Here is a 24,543-nt window from a genome sequence, read left to right as displayed (position 1 = left end):
GCATCTGATCATGCCAATGCAAGGGAAAACAATGCAGAGAAAGGAGATTAATGCCAAGTACCAAAGATCCTCTAAAGCATGCAGCCAACTACAGCCATGGACCTGGGGGAAAGAACTGGGCAAAAACAAAAATTAAGCATCTCACCTTTCCTTACTACTTTTACCACAGATGTAGAAGGCTCTTCCTGACTTTTTGTGCACTCAGGGCTCTCCTGTGATCCCACTTCATTGTCTTTACCATCAGCCTCTGCAGAACTGTTGTAAAGGTCACGGTGTTCCTCAGTTTCCAAACTCTTCTCATCTGTTTGTGCCAGGCCCTCTGCTGAGGTGCAAACTTCTTCCTTTCTCAAGGAACTGCCAATCACTGGCACCTCTTTTACAACTGGCCAAGATGCAGAACTCTTAACTTGGCTTTTGCCAGCTGAATGCCTGCTACAGGCCAATGGAGATGAAATCAGTGGAGTATCCAAGACCAACTGGAACAGCTGTTGTCTAGAAGCATCCAGAAGACAATATGCAGTTAGCCACACTGGACAGTATTAGCTTTTTCTTTGAGAAGAAACCAGAACAAAACCAGATGGAGCTTTTTCTCCCTTCCTCCCTCTCTCCCTCACACGCACACAGCACTGGGGAATTGCTAGCCCACACAAACCAGGAGCATGCCAGCTGAGCCTCACCACGCTCTACAGAGCCTAAAAATCAGCTTCCCAATTTTCAAACAAAATGTATTGCACTTTGCAACTATAACAAAACACCTCTCAAAACACTACACGGAACACAGCATTGCCATTGCTTTGGGCAGCCTGTTCCAGTGCCTCACCACCCTCACAGTAAAGAGCTTCTTCCTTATATTTCTTACTCCCACCCCTGCCCAGGATTCTTTGCAGAATCCTGTTTATTTTACCATGTATTTTGTACAACTTGATCAAAGACAAATTAAGCCAGAACAGTGTCCTTGGCAGGCATGCATTAAGAGCACAGGACAATACAGATGATGTTCACTTCTCCCAAGAGACTGTCCCTGTGCACTAGTAACTACAACTGCACAAGACACTTGGGGTCCCTCAAACATGGATGCATAGCCTCTAAAGACCACAAACAAGTGTGTAACATCGAAGTCTCCTCCTCCTTCCCATCTGTAGCACATTGACTTTTTCAAGCACTAGGATTTTTAGTACTGCCATTGCTCAGCAAGTGCATGCTCTTTATTTAAATGCCACAGCTTTACAGCTCTGACTGAGACACAATCCACCACACCAGGGGTGACAAAGCCTCTGAAAGTAGAACATCTGTAGGTCCTCAACTTGAGCAGAGGACTGTGGGTGATGTACCTACAGAATAGACACTGCCATAAAATTCTCTCTTACAGCACCTTCATGACAACACAAGGTCCATAAGTCTGAAATGCATCTATGTGCTCAGACTTCACAGTTGAATACATTTCAGTATTGTGTAAGTAGTCAGAAAACTTCTCAGTCTTAAGGTAAAGATTTTTTGTATCTAAGAAGAACAACTAATTAAGAACTGTCTGTACATATATCTCTTAAAGAGAAGTTCACATAAGTCATCAGGTAACCCCACAATAATGCCAGCTTAAGAGGGTGAACCACCACAACAACTGCAATAGTTATGGTCAAGCCAGATCCAGAAGGCTGATTTGGAGTTTAAGTTTCCTGGCTTACTGGATGCAGTGACCACATCTATCAGTGGCAATTCACATCTGTCCCAGGACTCCCTGACTTTCTGCAGTGCAAACAAGTGCAGTTAAGTGTGGCAGCAAAACTATGTTTTTTCTGTCTGCTCATGCCTAGATATGGACTGGAAGGTTTTAAGGAGGTCAATCCCCCGGCTGCCATGGACACAGGGTGGTCTAGCTCCTGTTGACATAGGATCAGCTGCATGGGGACCTCAGGAGCTAGTTAATGCGAACATAAAGAGAGTGCCTTCACACAGCCCTGTCTCACTCCCACCTCACATTTGCTGTTTATAAGGGGTGTATTTCATCCAGAAGTACTAGAAACGTCTGACAGGGTATCATTGCTCAACACAGCTTTAGCAGCAATAACCGGCAGACAAAATATCTCATTTTACTGCAGATAAATGCACGGTTTTCTTCTACTTAAGGGTAACAAACTATAGCCTCCAAAGACTTGTCACATCACAGATGGTTATATTCTGCGATCAGGTTCAAAATCAAACAAATTTTGTTGCCTTGTATTCCTAACGCACTCAGGCAAAGTTTAATCCTCAAAAGGAAGCAGCTGGGTAGTCTACCAAAGACCAAAGACATTATTCCCCTCTTTATACAAGGAGTTCATCTTATGGTTACATAAAAAGTATCTGTTTCTTGTGACTCCCTCACATTTTCATACAATCAGCCTATCATTAAAGTAGCTAATCAAAGTCAACACATAACCTTATCGTATTATTCTTTATGGCTGTTAAGCAACCATTTTTTGCACAAAAGCCCAGAATCCTATGCTAATGCTATAGCAAGCTAAATTCTGCATGGCTCAGATAACATAGAACAGATCCATAAATGCAATCACTGGCATCATATCAGTTTAGTCTTCCCACAAAAAAAAAGAATACAGCCACCAAAGGCAAAAATAACTGAACAACTAGGCCATTGCTTAAATTCACCATCTTAATCTAGAGAATACAACTGATCATCTTCATCTTTTCAATGTATTTCCATTGTTTTTAAGAGCTCCTCCTCTTGTCAAAGTAACACATTCTATTTGTAACTACCAATTAAGTCAGTTTATTTTCCACAACATGAATTCACAAGCCAAAATGTATTTCCCAGTGTGTTCCCACTAGCTGACAACACTCCTAAAATTCAAACTTCACATCAGTTTATCTTTTCACCAGACTTCAAACTGACTCATGTACCTTTTTCTCAACATTTCTTTCTCAAGAAGTATCACAACAGCACAGCTTATAGTCCTTTGAATTTTCCAAAGCAGAGCCTTTAGTAGTCTGCTATGTCCCTCAGGAAGGCTATCAGCCCAGTACACATGCTTGGACGTGAGCCTGGACCCAAGTGGACTGCAAACCCAAGCAAGGGGCAGCTGATCAACTACAAGGGCTGGAGGGAGGCCAGCAGCTCAGTGGCCAGAAGCAGGCAGCAGACACACAGCAAAAGGCTCAGAGTGGAAAGCTCAGCATTTTTACAGTGTGTCCTATACAAAAGTATAAACTTTTGATCTCAAAAGAGGTGCTCCAGAGCTGACAGGATGGATTACCCAAAGGGGATCATCTCACTTCAAATGTACGTTGTTAACATTTGCATGAAGACAGCCAGAACAGAGAAATCTTCTGAACAGAGATTTCAGATTCTGTAGTAACAGTTGTCTCAATAAAATATGATCTGGCATAAAACGGAGAAACTGGACACGCAATATAAAACCCCAAATTTATCCTAACAATAATTTGATAATAAAAGTTGCTTTAATTACATCATTGGTCTGCAAATAATCATACAGAGTTTTTCTTCATATTGAAGAACAAGGGCTTAGGAATAGACTTCCTGAAAGGATCTGATCTTGACACAGAATCAATGAAAAGAACACTAGGACAAGAATATGAAAATCTGTTTGCCAAAACACACATGAAATCTCTGTATGCCTTTTTTCTTTTTTTGGTGGGAAAATGCATAAAATGCTAATACTAAATTCAAAAAAGAAGAAAGCTCCAGACTGGCTTTTCCCAGAGGGTGGTATTTTGGACCCACTCAAGAGCTTCACTGGCTGAGCAATGACATCTAGTGGTCCCCCTGGACTGGCACCCCACACCCAAGCACCCCTTGGCCCAGGGATGGAAGAGCTAGAAGACTACAGGCACCCCTCATGCAGCCAAACGCTCTCTGACAATACCTTTATCAACTGCCACTCCACTCCACTGCCATCAGAGTGAGTTACTCACACTGCTCATTATCCACAGAGATTCTGACAGTTGTCATTGGTGCAACTGGGACAAGTGTGACTAGACTGGAAGACTCACCCCTCATTCAGAGACAGAGCAATCAAGAAAAAGCATGCACTTGATGGAGAATCCCAGCCTCTACCTTCAGCAGACTGTCCAGCTCACCTGGAAATTGATTCTGCCAGTTAACCACAGGACAACACAATTTTCAAAGCTCTGTGTTTTACATGCAGTTTTCAACACTACCTGTTATACTTGGGAATTTAACAGGTTACTATCACTTCTAAGAGGTTTTAACTGATACAGTTTTACCTTCCTGGCACAAAAGCAATGAATGTGTCACAGGTGACAAACCTCCACTTACGAGCAGGACCAGCACCCTTTAAAGGCTGAAGATGCATAAACCAGATGTCAGTAAGTCCTAACACAGTGTTACAAGCACTACTCATATCCTCCTCTGATACCCATGCTCTTTAAACATTTTGTTAAAAATGATCTCTTCCTTAGAGGACAATGAAATTAATTTCAAAACAATCCCAAAACTTTACATTTATTATTTTTGAAGACACTGGCCTCATTGAAACTGAAAATATTGTTCATAAAGGAAAGATGGCACAAACAGTACTCCGTCTTGTTCTCCTGACCTGGTCAGAGTGATGAATGACGCCTGCAAAGTGCAGCACACGCAGCACAGAGAACACTGAGCAAAGGTTGCTCTCACCCTGACAGCAGCCTGTGGTAATAATCGATCAGAGTGATGAACACCCTTAACTCCTTCACTGCTCAGCATCTTTGTGTGTACCCAAACACAAGGGCACGGCAATGTGAATTCAAACCTATTAAATCCTATTCAGGACTGCTCCTCTACCCTTCCATACAGAATACAATATTAATGGGTCATAACAAACAACACAACATCTTCACTTCTACTGGGAAACATCAGAGCACACCACTTCTGCAGGGAGAGAACACTTACCAAGCACAGATGATCACAAACGCTCTAATTCTGCAAACACTTGTGCATAAGCTAAACATGGAGCTAAAGTATAAGTGGGATCAACACTCAGGTCTGTTTAGAATGATTTCCATTCCATGTACGTGCTGATCTTAGAACACAGCTTCTACTCTGCTGAGTACTACCAACATTAACATTTTCTTTCCCTACAGGCCTGACTTGAGAATTGCGTTTGCATTTTGTGAAGTACTGAAAAGATTTAATGCTTAATTTTTATAAAAGCTAAAATACCTGAGGCTCAAAGTCAAGTCAGGATGGACTTGAAGAGCTTAGCACATTTCAAAAAATCCATCTCTAGACTCTGGATTTGTTTTGGGAGAGGCCAAAAGGAAAGAAAGCAGATGGGGAAGGTGAGGAGGAGACAGAAGATATGAGCTGTACCACCATGACCAGGGCAGAAACTCACAATGCTCTTATGATTTAATGATACTTATATCACATAACCCTCTCCAGGCAAGCAGTGTCCCCCTCAAACTCAAGACCGCTTGCAGAGTAAATGCAATCCCAAGCTGAGAGAGGCACAAACACAGGTTGCCCAGCATCTGAAGCAACATGAGATTTACTGGTTATCTATAATCCTCTTCTGAGTTTGTCTCATTAAAGCAGTTCTCTTATTAAGCCATCTGTTGTTGGGCCTTTCTTACCAAGATCCAGAAAGAACCTTGCACTGACTCCCACTACCCCAGCCGGCACAGAACAGGACACTATGATTTGTGTCTGACTGATCTAACTCTATGTTGAGAAATTGATTGAACTCCAAGTCACAAAAGGAAGGGTTATTAAACTACGCTGACTGGTAAGATTTATACTGATCCATTAAAGCAGTCGTTTAAGATTCAATATCATAATGCATCCAAGTCAGCACTACTTGTTCCCTACAAAATTAGACATTACCAAAAAAAACAAATTTAGTAATCCATTTATCACTAGGAAACACCAAAGATAGAGTTCAAGCTAAAATAATGGAACTATAGAATTTAAATTCATCAAATAAAATCAATTCAATCTAATAGTGGTCATATAGAAGATTAGATCTTCATGACAGGGAAACTCTCTCAAGAAACAAAGCCATAAACTGAACTACACTTCCTATCACATATGAAGCCAAGAATCGTATTGACTTCAAGCTCCAAGTTAATTTCAGTGAAAAACCTGAGAGTGTATTTCTCTCCTACAGACGTAGGAATACTTACAAAATACCCAGCAAATCACTGAGCTGCTTCTAATCGAAAGCTAACAAATATAACAGAAGAAATCCCATATATTTACTGTCGTGTTTGCCAAGTCATTCTTACTCTCTTTGCAAGGGATGAGGAGATCAAAGATTAATTAAAAACTACCAGAAAGGTAGGTAAGAAATGAAGGTGAAAGCACAATACTCCGTATTATTTCCCTTATCCAGTAAAGCTCACTCAATACCTACATTTTTCTGATCTAGTGATGGGAATTCACCAAGAGGCTTCTCTTGCAAGTTGACCATTATCATTGGACAAAACCTTTCTGTTCAGAAGTCCCCCTACACACATAAGAAGGAGCTTTGTAGAATCCTGACACATCTGTTCAACTTCTTATGTATGGGAGACGGCAACTTTACATAGCAGCTAACCAGAAGTAAAATCAAAATGAGTTCACACACACACAACCTCCACACATCACCTGAATGGACAGTAACCTGAAGTCAGAAAACTGCAGGATTTTCCCAAAAGCACAAACATTAGTCTTTGACATCAGTTCTGTGACACCACGATGTTTTCACTCAATTCTCCCACTGCTCCTTGCTCTGCTCCCATACAAGGACTCTGAGCCTGGCCACACAAAGCAAGTCACACCTATCCAGCTGCCAAATCAGAGGGAGAATACATAAAATTACAGATTACCTTGCAGAATTATAGCTCTTTACTAGTTCATCCAGTGTCCGGTTATTTTTCAGGTCAGATTCTGAGACTGCCTATTAAAAAGAGAAAGAAAAGGTGTGTGTGGGGGGGGAACAAACAAGCCTTCAGATGCAGTGAATATACCAAGTACCCAGCAGAAAATGTTCAGGTGATCAATAGTCTGTTTCTTGGATCAATGCCTCAGCTATCTCTGCTAAACTGCTGTGTGAATAAAGATGCAGAAAGAACAAACATTTTTCCTGAAAAAAAACCTAAAATAACTTCCTGAGAATTGCAAGTCTGGGAGATGATAGGCAATAGATAAAAATGAAGCATAAAGCTAAAGCAAACAAAAATCCAGCGTACCCAGTCTCCAACAGTTCTTTATCATGGCCCAGCCTAATTGTGTCGAATACCAAACCAAGGATCCCACAAATGTCATAATCACCTTAATCAATGAGGCCTGAAAACTGATGAAGGGAAATTTTAATCTTCTGATTATTGAATGAAAATATGAATTATGAGATGGCTTTGGGCCTTCAATTAATTCTTTTTATACAATTTCTGACTTTTATCATTCTGCTCCCTTTTGTTTCAAAGCTTTTATGAGTCCTGCTCATATCAATACCTGTGATTTTTAAGAAGACAGCAGTAAAATGTCCTCTGTACTTATTTGAATGTTTGGAAACTGGCAAAGCCACAAACAGATCTGCTTTCCAGTCTTGAAAAATCTAGCCTGGTTCATTCTTTAGAAACACAGAATAAAATTACTTATATTTTGCCAATATTCCTGAAGTGCTGTGCATTAGTTTTAGGTAGCCTACCATTTTTAGAAGTTCAATAAAGCCCAACTGGCTTAAGATGAAAAGTTAGATTAAAGCCTAGAGAATTGCATTCTCTGTTCTTTAATCAAAACCGGGCCTCCAAGTCTGATTGCAATAATCACCCACCTGCAGCAGAGGCTGAACCTGCCTCTAGTGCTTTCCACATTTAACCTAACTCTCCTGGCAAACACCTCCTCTCCCTGGTGTGTAACACAGTCCCCTCATCCCCAGAAAGACTACACAGTCCAGTCCATGAGTTTTAGGACTAAGTGGTCTATGGACACTTCCAAAAACTCCTGGAAAGATGAAGTGAGGCCATGGAAAATTTAAGTGCTTAAGTTTCAGCACTCATGTTTTAAACAGTGATGTATTTTAATAAACTAGGAGGCAGTGTTAAATGTTTTGTGAGAGACTGTGTACACAGCTCTGAGTCAAAACCCAGGTTTGATGCTCCATCTACTTCTGACTATGCTGACATAAGAGTAGCTGAAACAGGAGAATTCCAGCTGCAAGAGCACCACACTTTGCCCAAAGGGCTGCTCACCAAAAGAAAAGGTGGTAATATACAACCAGAATTCATTATTTAGCATAGTCCAAAGGAAAAAGCTCCTGAAATTGACCAAAAACTAAACAGAAAACAAGCCGAGGAAAAGAAAACCAAACACTCACCACACAGCATGTTGGGCACTGAGTTTTGTAGGACAAAAACTTGCGTATACAAAGGGAACAATCTGGAAAAAGGAAATAAAAAATTTATTACGAGGCATTCTTCCAAATGTTCAGTTCAACATCCTTACTAGTAGATTTTCTTTTCTGCACAATATACGCGAACTATACCACAACACACCAATACTGAAAATAACACAATTTTTCCATCAAATTAAGACTGCAGCAAATAAAAGCCAATCTGTATTTTATGCAAGGATCTTTCCACATTTAATCTCAGTCTCTCTGTCAAGAGCAGATGTTTTCTTTCATTTCTTTAACACTTAAATGTTTCCCTGGAACAGCAAGTTGTATCATCATCACATGATGCTTCAATAGACTCTGGTGAATTATGACATAAGCTTCATTTTGTCAGAGTAAATTCTTGAAATTAGTCTACTTTCTCTACTTATCCATAAGCTTTCCTGCCACTTCAAGATATAAAAAGTCTCATCACACTCTAGCAAAACAGGCATTCATTTACTATATCATTACTGGACAGTCTTAGCACTTAACACACTTAGCAACAGCTACCTAAGCAGATACAGTTCAAAGACGCTCTGTGAAGGAGTCAGAGAAGCAGCAGGAGCATAAACGCACCAATTTAGCACTTAAAACCACAAATCCATCTAAATACTCAAAAATTACATTACATATAAGCTGCAACATGAAGGGAGAGATCCACTAAAAAAAAAAGAGAAAGCTCTAACTGTATGAAGATGAATCAAATTACAGATTTGCCTGCCAGCATCTGACACCCAGTCACCTTGGGCAAGCAGTGGGACTGACCTCTGTTTGCAACCACCGCTGCTCATAGCCAAGGGCAGCTGAAACATGTTTGAGGATAATAAATCACATAAGCTCTTAGCCTTAACTTTGTACTTAGGGCCAGCTCTGGGCCCATGCAAAGAAGACAACAGGCATACAATTCTCTGCCCTCTGTCCCTTTTCTCCTCCTCATCCTAGGGGAGGAATGGCCCTACCATGGCACAGGACCTGCCATTCCTGGGGTAACAAAACAGGTCTCTGTCTACTGTAGGTGGCACATACACTGAAAATGAAATGGTGCCACAAAGTTCACTTTCATCTGCTCCAACAGACCAAACCCACCTCTAAACCTGCTTCTACCAAAATAGTTACTCAGACTCAGCCACAGCACCATGTTTCAGTACACAAAAGAGAATCCCAAAGTACCAGTTTAAGGTGAGCATCACTGGGTCTCAATGACAGAATGAAAGTATACAAGTTGCTGCCAGGAAGTTACAATCTCTCTGGAGTTTAAACTGGAAGTAACAAGGTTGTGAGAAGAAAGACGAATAAAACAAGCTTGGCACAAGAAAAGTCGGTAATGCCACAATTTATAAACCACACACTGAATACCATATTTTTTTTAAGTGAGCAAGCAATTCTGAAACCTGCTTAGCTGGAAGCACAGTAGTAATTTCAATAGATTTAAAGAAAGGAAAATCATGGGTGACAAAAGGAGCTCGCTCCAGCAGCTATAGCCACTTCTTTATGAGCAAGTCAAACATATCCAGGTTCCCCTGCCTGCCTGCCAAGCTACACTGGCCCCAGGTCAGGGCTGCACTCACCCAGAGCTGTGCTGGGGATAAAGGCCCCGACTTCAGCACATTCCCTGGGGGTGGTGGCTGCTCCCAGAATCAGCATCATCCCTTGCTGGAGGGCAGTGCCCTGATGGCAGAGACAACAGAATGCAGAGCTCAACCACCACCAGCCACCAGTCCCTGGCTGGTTCCAGCTGCCTCGGCTCTGCATGGGAGGAACACACTTCCACATCCCCAGGCCAGCAGTCATGCCCACAAGAAGCAGCCAGGCAGGAATAACCTCCTGCACCAGCTCAGCATGTGCTGACCAAGCTTGTCCTCCCAGACTGAAAGTACAAGAAATCTCAGGGTCACAATTCATTCTACCCTGGGGAGATGTCCATATTAGAGAAGATAGTAATTTTCAGGTGCTTTTTATGTGTGAAAGAAATATGAACGACACACCTATTCTGTCACTAAAGATACAATCCAAAGCACTGTGGAAGTTAAACAACCACCATTAAGAGAGCTACTGAACGATCCCTGCCACCTGAATGAGCAGAGGAAGAATTCCAAGTGGCTGTAGGTACAAACAAATTATAGATGCGCCTGGAAGCCCTGTGATGAAGCCATTAAGAGAAACACAAAGATTTTGCAAGCAAATGTATTTCATTTTTATCTATTGACAAATAATTACTCATTAATGGCAGAGGGCTTTTTGCACCAACTGTACCATGTCAGTGGATAGAAGAGATTACACAGAGACAATAGAGTAGAAAATACTTGAAGAAATCTTGATTTACTGTGGAAAATTTAGGCTTTCTGCAATTTTCAGGGTGGAATTAAATGTGTCTTTTCAAAGTCAAGGCCTTCTGAACTCAGCTGTGTCATAGGCAGGCTCTACTGCCAGCTACAGTAGAGAATTATCAGTGCTCCCCACCATAGATACACTGTTTTCAAAGTGATAGTTTTGCCAAGCTAAACTAAATCTCACTGCCCAACTACAATGCCCTCCTTCATGTAAGGAAGAGGAAGTGCTATGGTTTCTGAACAAAACAATTATAACATTTATTTTAACATGTGAAAAGGCAATGAACTTCCCCCTAATCTGACTTGCAGAAAACTGCTTTGCTACCACATTCCAGCAGTTATCAGCCTGAGGCAGACAGAGCAGCACAGAAAATTTTAGTCATAACACTTAATGCTGTCTGCCATACAGCTTCACATTTTGTTCCACCCTCAAGATGTTATGAAAGATATTTAAATGAAGAATTGTAGGAATAAGTGGCGCTTATGAGCATTAATCCAGACGACAAGGGTTTGTACTGTCAGGAGGCTGTAACTGCACAAGGAAAGGTTGCTGGCTGCTTTATAACTTTCACTCAGTGGCAAATGTCTGTGCTGGCTAAGCCACAAGAAGAGTGACATGTTTTATAAAGGAAATAAAGGATGGGTAATCTGTGCTCTACACGCCAGTAAACAATAAATGATCAAACGATGACTTGTCTCTGAAATTCTAAAGGAGAAAACTCTTTTTTGAGACATTGTTCAATAGTTTTCTGTCACTTAGCTAAGGTACAAGAGTATTTTGCTGGCCCACAGGGCCCATAAGGCCATTCTCCAGTCTTGTGTTTCCTGGGAAAGACGTGTGAAGACAAAAACATTCCCTCAAAACTTCTCTGAGTACACCTTCTTCTGCCCTACCTGACTGCCTTCACCTGTTAAGTAAATGACAAGTTAGACTCACCTGGAGTCACAAGGCCAAGACACTCCCTGGAACATAAGGCAACATGCATTTGTATGAAATACGTTGATTCAAAGTGCCATAAAGTCAGAGGATAAAGGGAAGAACAACCTCACCACCCCTGTATTGACTTGCCACAAATGCCCCATTGCCTTGGCTCCCACTCATGCAATTTTTATTAGAACTGTTTCTGTGCAATGTTTTATAAAACTCAAGTAAATGTAAACCAGAACCATCAAGTCAATAGTGACGTAGTAACTCTCCTTCCATAAAACACATTAATCAAGGAGCAGGAGGCACAGATTTACAGTGGAAAAGAAGTAGCACTTCTGTGATGACTTCTATGAACGCAGTACTCCTGAAGTTAGTACAGGAGGCAGTAGGATAGAGTGAGTCCTGCGAGCAAGAAACTTAAACCCTTTCCAGTGCAGTAAGTAACGGTGTTCTTCACGTTGTACTTACAGTTGTGTGAACACTGTGGGATGATCATGGCTGTGCTGAAATAGTCGAAGCAAATCCCACAGCGCAGCAAGTTATCCACTGCCTGCAAAAGGAAGCGCAGGTCACCGAAGGGCTCGCACCAGGCAGGGTTCCGCTGCCCGCCCTCACACCGAGGACAGCGCAAACCGCCCGCAGCGGGCGAGCCGGGCTCCACGGCGGCTCAGGGCCAGGAGCGGCGGCGGCCCCGCTGCCGGCCCGACGGGGCCCGGAGGAGAGGAGCGGCCAGAGCCTCCATCCCCGGGCCTCCTCCGCCCCGCGTGCCCGCCGTGCCGCTGACACCCCGGCCGCCATCTCTCCCCCCCGTCCTCCCTCCCGCCGTGCCCGCAGCAGGCCCCACCGCTCCTCACGCACCTTCAGCGGGGACAGGCTGGCCGGCCACGGCGGCTCGGGCACCGGCATTGCCAGGGGCATGGCGGCCCGGCCCTAACGCACCTCACACTGCCCGCGGCCCCACCGCCGGCCAGTACAAATCCCCCGCGCTGAGCCTGGCGACCTGCACCTGGGCCGCGCTTCCGGCGCGCTGAGGCTGCCGGGAGCTGTAGTCCGGGGCCCGCAGCCGCAGCACGGGCACGGGCAGAGCTCGCTGGGCCGCCGCGGGGCCCGCAGCATCCTCTGCCCCTGTAAACGGCGCAGAGGAGACGTGTCCGCCCGCAGCCCTGGAGCGCACTGCTAAAGGCTTGGGTAGCCCGTGGGAACTGCAGCTTCCCGTGTCGCAGCTAGGATACATCCCGCTTTATAATGACTCGTAACTAAATACCCACTTAACTGGTTTGAGGTGAAGGGACCTTACCGGTCATCCGGTTCCAACCCCTGGCACAGGGAGGGACACCTTCCACTAGAGCAGGTTGCTCCAAGCTCTGTCCAACCTGTCCTTGAGCACTGCCAGGGATGGGGCAGCCACAGCTTCTCTGGAGAACCTGTGCCAGTGGATCATAGCTACAGTAATTTTTCAGCACAAAATGCATCATCTATTAGGCATTTTTAATACTTTCCCTTTTTTAATTCCCTTTTTTAATGTGGAAGCTAGAACATCCCCAAAGGAGCTAAACTGGTGGCACTGATTTCTACACATTCATCCTGTTCTTGAACTCCCACGGATGGCTTATGGATGCAATACAATTCTCAGGCACAGTGATAAGTTGTTTACTCAGGTGACAGATGAGATGTGGCACGAAGTGATCCCATGAGCTAGACAGGAGTGTTTTCATAGGAGATGTTAATTTAAACACCATCCAAGGCACTGTGTCAATGAGGTGTGAACAGTCCCCTACCTCACTTCCATTCTGCAATTAACCTGCGCCACCAGCTCACCATCAGTCCTGATGTCTTGCTTGTGCTTCTTCATGCAGGTGTGCGTCAGCCCTTTGCTATGGGAACGACCTTCTCAGTAGATGTGTACAGGGCTGTGCTGGGTTGCCATGGAAACGGGAATCATTACTGTCACCTCTGTCCTGGGGATGGCCAGGCTCTTTTGAATTCAGCAGAGGGGACATCACAAAACCTGTGCTAAAAATACATGGCCTTATGGGTGAAAAACAGCAAAATAGCAGATGACTGTGGCTGAGTACTGCCAATGGGCTTTCAGAAGGTTTAATAACTGCCTGAGAGTTGGAGAAACTTAGCACATTGCCAGAGTCGTGTAGGATAAAACTGCAAAACTAGTTGCCCTGTCTTGGTGCGATTCAAATATCAGAAACTGTTTACCAAGGCTGGCACCAAGGCTCTGCCACCGGTGCTCACATTGTCCCCATCACATGTGGTGCCTGCCAAAGGGGAGCAACAGCAGTCCCTTTGCAGGGGCTCTGCTGCAATACACCGATACACTACACACTGTCATGAATATTCCTGTTGGTTGCATGTGTTGTAGCTGAGGTTTCTGCACACGCGCACACGCACACAATGCATATTTAACTGTTTTATATGTTCATCTGTAGAACAATAATGTGTCTCTTTGCTTCCTTCATTTCATGGGTTTGCTTTAAGCTTTTTTTGCAGCTGCTGGTGACCCAAACATGCTGTTATCTGAAAACTGATTTTTCCTATGAGATTTTGTAGGAAGATAATTTCCATGTCTTATTCCTGATATGTGACAGTCTAATTTTTGAATCAGGTAAAATAAAGTCAAGCTCCATGAACTGGCACTCAATAATTCTTATGTATATATATGTATATTTATATATATGTATATATTTTATATGTATATATATATATATACACACATCTAAAAGGTACTCCATGACCTACACAATGGAGAAGGTCAGAAGAAATGTTCATAATGGTCTCTTCTGGCCTTACACACTATAATGTTGCTGAATTAATATATTTGAATGGATCTGCTTACTGTCTGATGCTTGCCAAAAGTGCTAGAATTTACAGTATAATTTCATTGCCATTTAAGTGACTGTTCCTTTCACCTTAGGCAATCCATTTCTCCTGCTTTCTCTGCGAGATGTGAAAAAAGTCAATGCATCAATCTCTTAGTGTTCTTTTCCAATTTCCTGTTCTTTCCTCACACTCACTGCAGATCCCATTAAAGCTTTGCACGCTTTCTGACATGAGCTTGTTGGTTGGCAATTAACTCATCCTTCCTAGGAATGGACACAAGGGTTTCATTGCTACAGCAATGTTTACTTTTTGTTTTGGTAGACAGATGAGCAGCAAAGGGCAATAAGTTTATGGCTGAGCACCATCCACACAGGCTTCTATTGAATAAAAAGCAACTTGAAACTATTTCCAAGGTAAAAGCACCATGTGAAAATAAAGCTGTAAAATCTGTGCTTTCACCTGAGTCCTGTATGACTCAGAAGTTAGAGAGCATCCACCTTCTTGGGCAGTGTGGCTGAATTATCCCTGTAGCCTGTAGAGAGGGAGGAATGTCAGGGCTGTGGGTTGCACTGCCCCACAAGCAGTATCCATCCTGCATTGCCTCCAGGGACAGAAGTGGGGTGGCAGGGATGGAGCTGGGTGCTGTTATCACAGGATCTCACACCGCAGTGGGTCAGCTGTTGCTTAGAAGCATCAAAGGACATCTCAGTCGGAGCTCTGGCTGGAGGAGCTGTGGGTGCTCCCTCAACCTTGGTGACTACAAGGATACGGTTATTTGTAAGCATTTCCCCCATGGGGTGCAGTCCTGTGGGCTGCCCCGCAGCAGCTTTCCCACCACAGGGAGAGGCACTGGGAAGCCTCTCACACTGCACCAGTCTGGACTGCCAGGAGAATTTAGTCAGGCAAAATGCTCCCGCCTACTCAGCTGGAGCCTGCTTGAGCATGACAGATCCCAGGGAGCAGATTTAAACCCCAGGACTCCTGCAGAGTGAGGACAGTTATTCTCCTCCATAGGAATACTTCCCGCTATTATATTGGCATTTTGGTAGCAATACTAAACCAGTTTATTTCGCTGAACTACCACTACAACTTGTTATTATACACAGAACACCAAAACAGAGAACATACACACTTCCCCCAACCCCCTCAAATATTCATTTAAATTAAAATACCAGTAGCAACCAACCTGCATTTCTGTAAGCTACATGCCCTGTTCTATTAGCAAAAAGATATGTATGAAAAGCTTAGTAGGAGGTAGAGTAGCCTAACGTGAAGCAAATCTCCCAAAGCTGCTTATTTGCATGTGTACTGTTGAGACAGAGAAAATATCTAAGTGGAGTTTAACATACTTCCCAGCTGGTTACACACAACTTAATAATGTTAAGAAGTGTTTGTTCCCAAACAGTGCTCCAGCTCCAGTGCTGCTTACAGAGCTGTTGTTTCTCTCTGTGCTCTGACCAGTGGCTCATCTTCTGCTGCCCTTAGCAGATTGTTCTTAAAATTGATACTCCACCTCTCATACGTACGTGTCATTGGATGTACTTTATGATGGAAATACAAATGCACGATGGAAACAAGCCTCTGGACACGAGCATGTAAATTGGATGAAAATCTGCAGAAGAACATACTGTACTTAAAAAAAATAAAAACAAAGCCCAAACCATGGAACATTTTGAATTGATTGCTTCTAAGTATTTTCAGAGATTCCTTAATATTTAAAGCAGTGGAAAGTTTCTTGTCATGTCATTCCCAACCAAAGAGGAGAAGAGCCTGAATACCACAAGTAAGATTGTTCAGAAGCATTTAACATTGACCTAACTCTGCCCTTCTGTTAAAGTTGCCAGTAATTTATTGATTTCTACGTGACTAAATTTAGTCTGATGTTGAGAATTTTCGAACAGAAAAATCTCACCATGAAGTACTGACTCTTGAGACAGGACTATACGAATCCATGTCAAAACAATCCTTTCAATAGCAATCAGAATTAAATATTCACCATGCCAACCAAAATAACAGCATTTCAGATCTGACATCTGCCAGTGCAGATAACCTGAATAGCCCATCAGACCAACACAAGTTAACCAGGACAAGGTTTGGCCCAGAATGTAGCTAAAACCCAGCCCTTGTCCAAAGAAAGAGCTTTACTCATTCTTTCCTGGACTGAACTGACTGCACAGCATCAATCAAAAATCTAGAGCAGCACAGCGAAGATGTAGTGTGAAACAGTCTTTGGCTAAGGCATGGATGTGTGAGAAGGCTTAGCACTGCAGTGTGAGCTTACTATTTAGTGTCAGAGGTTACTTACGTGATAGCTAGCACATCAGCTGGCACCATCTCTTCGTAATAAATAGTTTAAGCTAAAAACCTATATCATCTGAACAGAGCAGTAATTTATATTTTGTCTTGTTTGTACTCCCAAAGTAGCAGTAAAGATTATGAGCTACAATTATATACATATTTTAACCAATACACACAACCTTTGTCATTTAGCAAGTCACAAGGGTTCGCACAGGGGTTTCAAATAGAGCCATTGCTGGAGGTAGAGGGGTGTATTTTCAATGTCCAGTAGGATGCTTCTACCTTAGTTTTATGCTTTGAGTCAAATGTAATCTAGCTGTGACATTCATTGTGGTAGTAACTGATAGCACTAAACACTTTTTGAGGAATCTGTTGGCAGTCTGTTTCCCTCTACATCAGACCTTCCAGGATGACAGAAGCAAAAGAAGTCACATCCATTGAATGCTCCATGCAGCCTGTTGAACCAAGAAGCCTGCCCGGGTGGAGAGCAGGGTCCCTTCCTCTGGGCCAGGACAGGCTGAGGAGCCACAGTGGAGCTCCCAGGAGCAAGCTCAGGGTCAGCCAAGCATGAGAGGGACTCACTGCTCAGCTTCTCATTTTTGATGATACCTGCAGAGAACCTGTCTGCACTACAGCATCAGAATCAGGAGTTTGCACAGTAAGACCGGCTGAGAGCTGCAGTGGTATTTCAGACCCCCCCTTTTGAAGCACACTCCAGCGCTTCTTAAAAGGTCTGCTGTTAAGAGTTTTATATGGAAAGAAGTGCGTAAAGCAGGGACCAAAAGTCTCTCCAGAGTGTACTCAATTTGGCTGCCTTAATCTTCTAATAATAGTCACTATTACCCAGATATTCATTTGAGAACGTCTATTGACTATTAGACAAAATTGCAGACAGACCTCTCAGGCATGAAGCTGAAGAGAAGAGTTTAAATGAGACATATAAATTATTTCACTGAAAAGTTCACTCTGGAAGCATGGCATTATTATCTTCTTTCACAAACCACAGCAGGGTATTCAGCATTTGGACTGGCCTGGGATGGGGTAAGAACAAAACACCCACAAGCGTGGCAATGCTTGGTTCTCTGTTTGCTTGTCTTCAAAGGGTACACACATTTCTTTGTGACCTTCACAGGTCCAGACCACAGGATATTAACACCTTGCAAGACCAGGACATAAATATTTGAAGTATTGCACTAATATCAATGTATTTATTCTTTCAATATTCCTGCAACAGAGACAGCATTTTCTGTTTTCACAGGCCAGAAAACTGGGACATTCCAATGCTCACTGTCAGCATTTAATTCCTAGCAAATGTCTAGTGCTTGTGCCAAAGTTCTCTTTTCTGAGACAGAAGGAACTATCAGAAACAGGAAATTTTATCCTTTTCCCCCTTTTTACTTCAAAGCACAATCTGAAATGGTTCATTAAAAATAATAGCATTAGTCTAACAAGATTATGCAGAATTGTTTTCTGCCATATCCCTTTCAGACACAGGCAGCACTGAAGAAATTTAACATCAAGGTCCTTTCCAACCCTAACTATTCTATGATTCGATGATTTCTGCTTCAAGGATTTTTCATGGCAATGAGATGATGCAGTTTTAATACTTGGTCCAGATATTGTCAGTCAACCAGTAATGCTAAGCACCCCTAGGAGCAATGAACAGAACTTGGGTGAAATGAGTCAGCTTGGGCAGAGGACATCATGACAGCACTTGGGTCACCACCACTGTGAGAAGAGGACCTGCTGTCCAGTGTGTGTGCTGTTTAATTGTTGAGTCTTTTAGCCGAAAACAGCATGTAGTGAAGAAAAATGTGAAATAAAATGTGCCTACACTGGTATAAAAGACCTTGCTTTTATACCACAGGAAGCAAAGACAAAACAGAGCAGAAAAACAGTAAAAAGAAATACATAAGTAGCAACTGAAGAGGTTCATGTACATTACCATGCATTTTAGGTGCTTTGTCCTCAGCAAACAGCAAATGAGTGCATGTGGTGCTTTTCACCTAGCAAAGAGCACTGGTTTGTAGCAAGACAGTGGCAAAGCCACCAAATCAGGACCAGTGGAACAATGTGGAGAACTCAGCCATGTGGTGGGGAAAGTTCAGCAAAGAGAAGTCATCTGGTCTGAGACGGAGAGAGAAATTAAGGTTTTCCATTAACAGCATCCCTTGCAAGCCAGCAAAGGGCAAGGGAACGCATGAAATACAGAAAGCTCTGCAGGCATTTCTCAAGTGTGGACCTCCTGTTTTTGGACAAGTGATACATGAAACACCTCCTGAAATTAACAGACTTGTAATGAGATAATATATTAGACCAAAAATTACAAGCCTTTCACTAAATGTTCACAGCCTCTAAGCTGTGATTAAATTGTTCAGTTCCTAAACTACCCTGGGAAAGGGAGTATTGACTAAACAAGCTATTTAGTGTGGCAGAGACAGAGAAAGGACTGTTCTGCTGGGTAAGCTAATACTGCAGTCTGCTCCTACCATCTATCCAATGCCCTCTAAATGGTGTAATTAAGCTTTGAAGTAATGGAGCAGAATGGAAAGTTAAACTTTGTACAACTTATTTGTTTCCTTGCAGTGGCTGTCATGAAATACTTGTGTCCTGCCTCTTTGATGCAGTTTGGTTCAGTGCACTAACCTGGCCAAAATTCACTGTGTTCTGTGTGCTTCACCCTTGGAGAACTGCACAACTGGAGCCCAGGCAGCCCCTGACACCAGGGCATTTTATTCTGAGTTCCCATCATTCCCATCATTTTCTTGGAAGGCTGTGAACTGTGCAAGTTAGAGCATCGCAGGCAATCTGAATCACCACATAGCAATGATCCACACCTCCTTGTCTGAACAACAGAGCATGGGGAGCATTTTGCACAAGGCACTCTATAAAGGAGGTGGCATTGCTTGGCAAGATGTTTTATAGCTGCTTTTACAAAATCCAATTTAAATGGCAGTTCATCTTTAGAGGCAGTTTACAAATTGATGAACAGCTGAAACTGGGGCCCTGTAAGACACTCATGCACTCTGCAGCCTCTTTTCTTTCCTCGGGGTTTCTGTGCAGCCTTTGGCAGCAGTGACACTGCTCTGGTGTTGGAGCTGCAAATGGGACAGGTACCGATGTGCCGGTACATTAATATCTCCTGGCCCATCCCAGTGCTGGCAGCACAGGGCATCCCAGCTCCATCTGCCAACACCTTCTGCTTCCCATCAGTATTCCGATGCACAGGATGCTCAACCCAAAGCACACACCTGAAGCTGCTGAAGCATCACTACTGGTGTTTATTACTCAGCTCCTGGTTCCTTAGCAGGTAACAGCAGTGGCTCTGTGCAGTGTTGGCTCTCTGGAGAGTTTGGGTCTATTCCCAGCTTCAAACCCTCTTGTTCAGCTTCAGGCAAGGACCACCCCTGTGCCTCATTTTCCTTATCTGTTAGGCTGATCGGGCTTCACCTGACTGCTGTGAAGCTTTTAAGATCCACAGCTGTGAATGTGAATGCCTGCTTCTGTGTTTACAGTTTATATTACCACTTTTCCCATGCCTGAACCTGCAAGCAGAACAAAACTACTGCATTATACATTTCATACATTGCCCTCCCATGAAAATTTCTCCTGATGTGTGTTTTTCATTTTCAAAAGGAATAAAATTGTGCTGCTGTAGCCTCTCTTTGAGAGGTCAAAAAAGTGATCTTCAAAGTTGAGATATGGAGCAAATTATATACTTGGATTATGATACTTACCATTGTCCACTCCTACAGAAACCTTTCTCTGCGTAGGACACAAGGGTCCACAATTTAGGACTTCTTAATTATACCTCACCTTTTCTTTACAGGACAAACAGACAATCATAATGCAATGACATATTCTCTCTTTTCCAGCCCACGCCAAGTAGGATTGAGCAGTGTGTTCAGGCTGACCTCACTGTGCTGTCTTATTTGGTCAGAGAGGGGAGCAGCCCTCTGCAACAGGGCTTTGAAAAGGTCAGGAGCCACAGCGATCCATGTGCTGCCTTGCTGGGCTTGCAGCTTTTTCCACAGTTGAAGGTTTTCCTTCAACTGCTGTGGGGAACCAATCTGCCCAATGCCATTGTAAACACCATCAGGATCCGTCCTTGTGTAAACATGCTGCTGAAAAGGCCCTTGGCACGTGGCAGAAGGGCATGCAATGGTTTGGATGTGTTGAGAGGGCAAGATGAAGGCGTGAAAGCTGTGTGGTTGGCAGTCTGAGCTGGCTGTGAGTAGCAGGACCCTCTTTTGGCACCATGTCCTGCTGGGCTACCATGACCTCTTCCTGCCCCAGGCTGCCCTCAACACAAAACCCTCACCCTGGGTTCTGCTCCTCGAACCGGGTAAGCAAATCCTGCTCACCTGAGCACAGCATCAGACTGCTCTGAACTTCATCAGGCCAAACATCCCCTACCCAGTGGGAATTAAATGCACTGTAAAAAATGAGGCTCTGGTGTTTGCAGCCTACCTTGGCTTTGATGAAACAAGGAAGCCTGGGTTTGCTGCCTTCCAAGACCAAAAGGCAACAGGTAGATGCTAATAACCTTTGACTAATCAAAATGTTCACAGCCTGTGTGCTGAAACATATTTATCACCCGTGGTGCGGCTTATGCTGGCAGGTAACACTGCGCTCAGCTGCAGTCAGCTCCATTCTGCTGCTATTTAGCTGTGCCACAGGTCCATGAGAGTCTGTGTTTCATACAGAAATGCCTTGAAAGCACAAACAGAACCTTTCTTCTTTTTTTTAGCCTACTTCAATGGTTTTAGGCCAATGTAAATCAGTGGAAAAGAACTCTTCCCATTTCACAGAGCAGCATGGAAACTTCATGAAAAAGCTGTTGGAGTTGGCAGCTGAAGGAGCCAGGAATAATATTTAAACTTTCTCTTGAACTGTTTTGAGATAGACACGATGAGTAAAATCACTCTGGGCATTTCATAATAAACCGATGCTGATCGAGTTGGACCTGACCTAAGGGCAGCACGAAATGCCAGCAACTGCTTAAAAGGCAGCTTGGGGAGAGGAGGCAGCAGATGAACCCATCACAACCCTGACTCAAGACAGGGACACAAATTCAAATAATAAGCCATTGATGGATTAGCCTTTGCTGATTTTGGTCTTCTGCCACAGCAGATGTTTGTTGACGTTAGAGAGACGTTGTTCTAGCACATGCAGATACCTCCTATTTGAACACTGATGCTGATCCAATAAATGTGATGAAAATCATGAGTAATCTAACTAGCTCTGAGTTATTCCAATATAAAAACTATCGAACTGATAAGCTGTGCACAGTTAGAGGCTTTGGTAGGTCTGTAATACTTTCCATTCTATTTGATCATTCGTGACAGCTTATTCTTTTGCCAGCCTTTTGGTTTCAGCCTGGGTGTAATTCCTTACCCCTTACCCCCCCAAAAAGAAAAAGCTAAACAAAATGAATTCATCTGCTTACAGAAAAACAAGGATGCTGTGTGCTCTTGGGACAGTACCAGCAAAAAGAGCCCATCGTTAGCATCCAAGCACCAGGAAAGGCAAACGCTTTCTTTCTCAGCACAAGATCACTTTACTTTCCAGTGCTAAATTTCTTTTGGTGATTTCCCATGCAGTTATTCTCTGTCTTAGGGCATGGACAACATGCAATGCTCTGTATTCGCCCCCAGCAAGGGCTGCAATTAATGTAACAGACAGTATCTATCAAATAAGAAACAATATTTTGCATTCCCATGCAGAGGAAGAATGGGTAAAATAGGTGAAACATGAAGACAAAAATGTCAATACATTAACTGAAGTGTTTCCTAGTTGAAATTTGAGCTCTTCTACACAGACTTAGCCTTTCTCAGCTGAAGGACTTGGGAGCAGATTTGGATACAAGTTGTTCCTCGCCTCTTGTGCCATATATCTCCTGATTTGCTGCCAAAACACTCATCACTGGGACTTTTTTATTTTGCTAGAGAGTACGTTTAGTTTATTCTGCTGCTGTAATTTATCATTTCACTGGCACCTTCCCCTCTTCGTGAACATTACCCAGGTCTCAGCCTTTGCAGTGCTGGTGTACACAGCTCCCATTTGCTCCCTCCCAAACCTAGGGGTCTGCTTTCCAGTCAGGCATGTATCCCATGCTGACTCCAAGAGCAGTGTCAGGCAGGGGCAGACAGCAAATGCAGTGGGGTATTATGCTGTAACTGGGAGGGAAGAACTGAGCCCAAGGGTCAGATTTTCTGAAGATCCTGTAAATCCCTAAGGTAAGAATCCATGGAAATCAATCTCTGCCATGCAGCCACTTCTTAGATACAGCAACCACAAGAACATCCCTTCTGCCTCGGAAACTCAGCAAGTATCAGAGCAGAGCAGCGTTTGATTTAGTGCAGCCTTATGGTGCTGAAATAAGATGCTCTGGAGGAAGACAAGACAATGTCTAAAATGCTGTGAACATAGTGGGCGAACATCTCAGAGGGGGAGCACTTGACCTCAGCAAAAGCTGGGATTTATGCTCTGCTGAAGGTGCTGGCTTTGTGTAATTCTGTCTGTGAAGGGAGCAGATAAAGGGCTGCAGAGCTAATACCCAGGGATGCAGGTGCAGCAGCATCACCGGCAGCTGCTGAAAAAAGAGCTTCTCTAGGAAGAAAGAACAACTTGGGTAATTGAAAATGCACTTGTTTAATAGAGACAGAGGGATCAGTGGATCCCTGCACTGGCATTGAAGAGCCCCAGGTGTGATCTCACCTTCCCATCACCTGCTTTTTCATGAACCAAAATGACTGGTGGCTCACAGCACCCCATGCCTCAGCACCACAGCCAAGACATGCTCAGCATGGAAACCATCCCTGAGCCACCATTCTGGGAGCAAGACATTGCTGCTGGGATACAGAGCTGGAGAAGGGGTGTGGGATGAGGCTCCTTTAGTTCCACTGACTTGCTAAAGGTCATGAGGTTTGTAGCTGTGTCCTGGCTTCCCTCAGTGCCCAAGCAATCAACTTTCTAATGCAATTCCAAATCATCAAAAGATACGTGAAATAAAATACATGACTTTGAAAGGAAAAGCCTTGAAATTAAATCTAAACAGACCTCTAGCCCCAGTCTCTTCTGCTAAGTAGGCATTTGTGGAATTAAGGAAAGGTCAAGTTCCCCGAAAGAGTTGTTTCAATAATGATTTTAAAAGGCAACATTCTGTGCTACATCATTGTGGGCTGTTTAACCACAGCAGCTCTGAACAGCTTGCTTTGCTATGGCAGTGGAGAAACAGTTCTTTTGCCATTTCCCCACATAAGCCAGAAATCTCTTCACCCTCATCAAGAGGTCCTTGTGTTAGCACTAAACCTCTTGTTTAGGAATGTAGTAAAGCAAATTGATCATCTGGTTTTGGTTTCTAAAGATTTGCCTTGTAATCTTCCAGGGCACCATTCTCTCAAGCTCTGGCCATGCTCATCACTCAGTAAACCTACAAAGGGCTCAAATAATGGCAGCAACATGCCCAGCTCTGCAATCAGGCACTGAAAGTCAGGAGGTCCTCCCATGTCCACACATTATTGTGCATAAATCTTTACAAGCTGCTCTAGCTTTTCTTGGCTTATATTTCCCTGATGGCAGCCCGAAGAACACAGGGAGGCAGTTAAAGGAGTCAAGCAGTAGGAAGGTGCTGACAGCAAGGCCACTTTGAATAAAGCATCATTCCCCAAACCTGCTACTGCTCCAGAACACATTTGTTTTTCCACCATTTATCACTCAGTAATGTAAGAGGGGGTGAAGATCTTTTCACTGGGCTCTGGCCACTGTTTTCCAGCTTTGGTTT

General features: G+C 43.4%; 1 protein-coding gene across 1 annotated transcript in view; it reads right to left on the bottom strand.

Moving 5' to 3' along the window:
* Nucleotides 1–12,642, bottom strand: part of RAD18 (RAD18 E3 ubiquitin protein ligase) — a 56,721-nt gene extending 44,079 nt beyond the window's left edge. Inside the window, exons 1-5 of the mRNA XM_034066495.1 lie at nt 12,486–12,642; nt 12,096–12,177; nt 8,310–8,371; nt 6,820–6,890; nt 146–492 (exon numbers count right to left, since the gene is read on the bottom strand). Coding sequence (XP_033922386.1) covers nt 146–492; nt 6,820–6,890; nt 8,310–8,371; nt 12,096–12,177; nt 12,486–12,545 — 622 coding nt within the window. The 5' untranslated portion in view covers nt 12,546–12,642. The remainder of the gene's footprint in view (nt 1–145; nt 493–6,819; nt 6,891–8,309; nt 8,372–12,095; nt 12,178–12,485) is intronic.
* Between the last annotated feature and the right edge of the window lie 11,901 nt (nt 12,643–24,543).

The sequence above is a fragment of the Melopsittacus undulatus genome, chromosome 9 (genome assembly GCF_012275295.1).
Source record: "Melopsittacus undulatus isolate bMelUnd1 chromosome 9, bMelUnd1.mat.Z, whole genome shotgun sequence".
In the NCBI taxonomy this organism is placed as follows: domain Eukaryota; kingdom Metazoa; phylum Chordata; class Aves; order Psittaciformes; family Psittaculidae; genus Melopsittacus; species Melopsittacus undulatus.
This window is presented reverse-complemented; position numbering and strand designations above follow the sequence as displayed.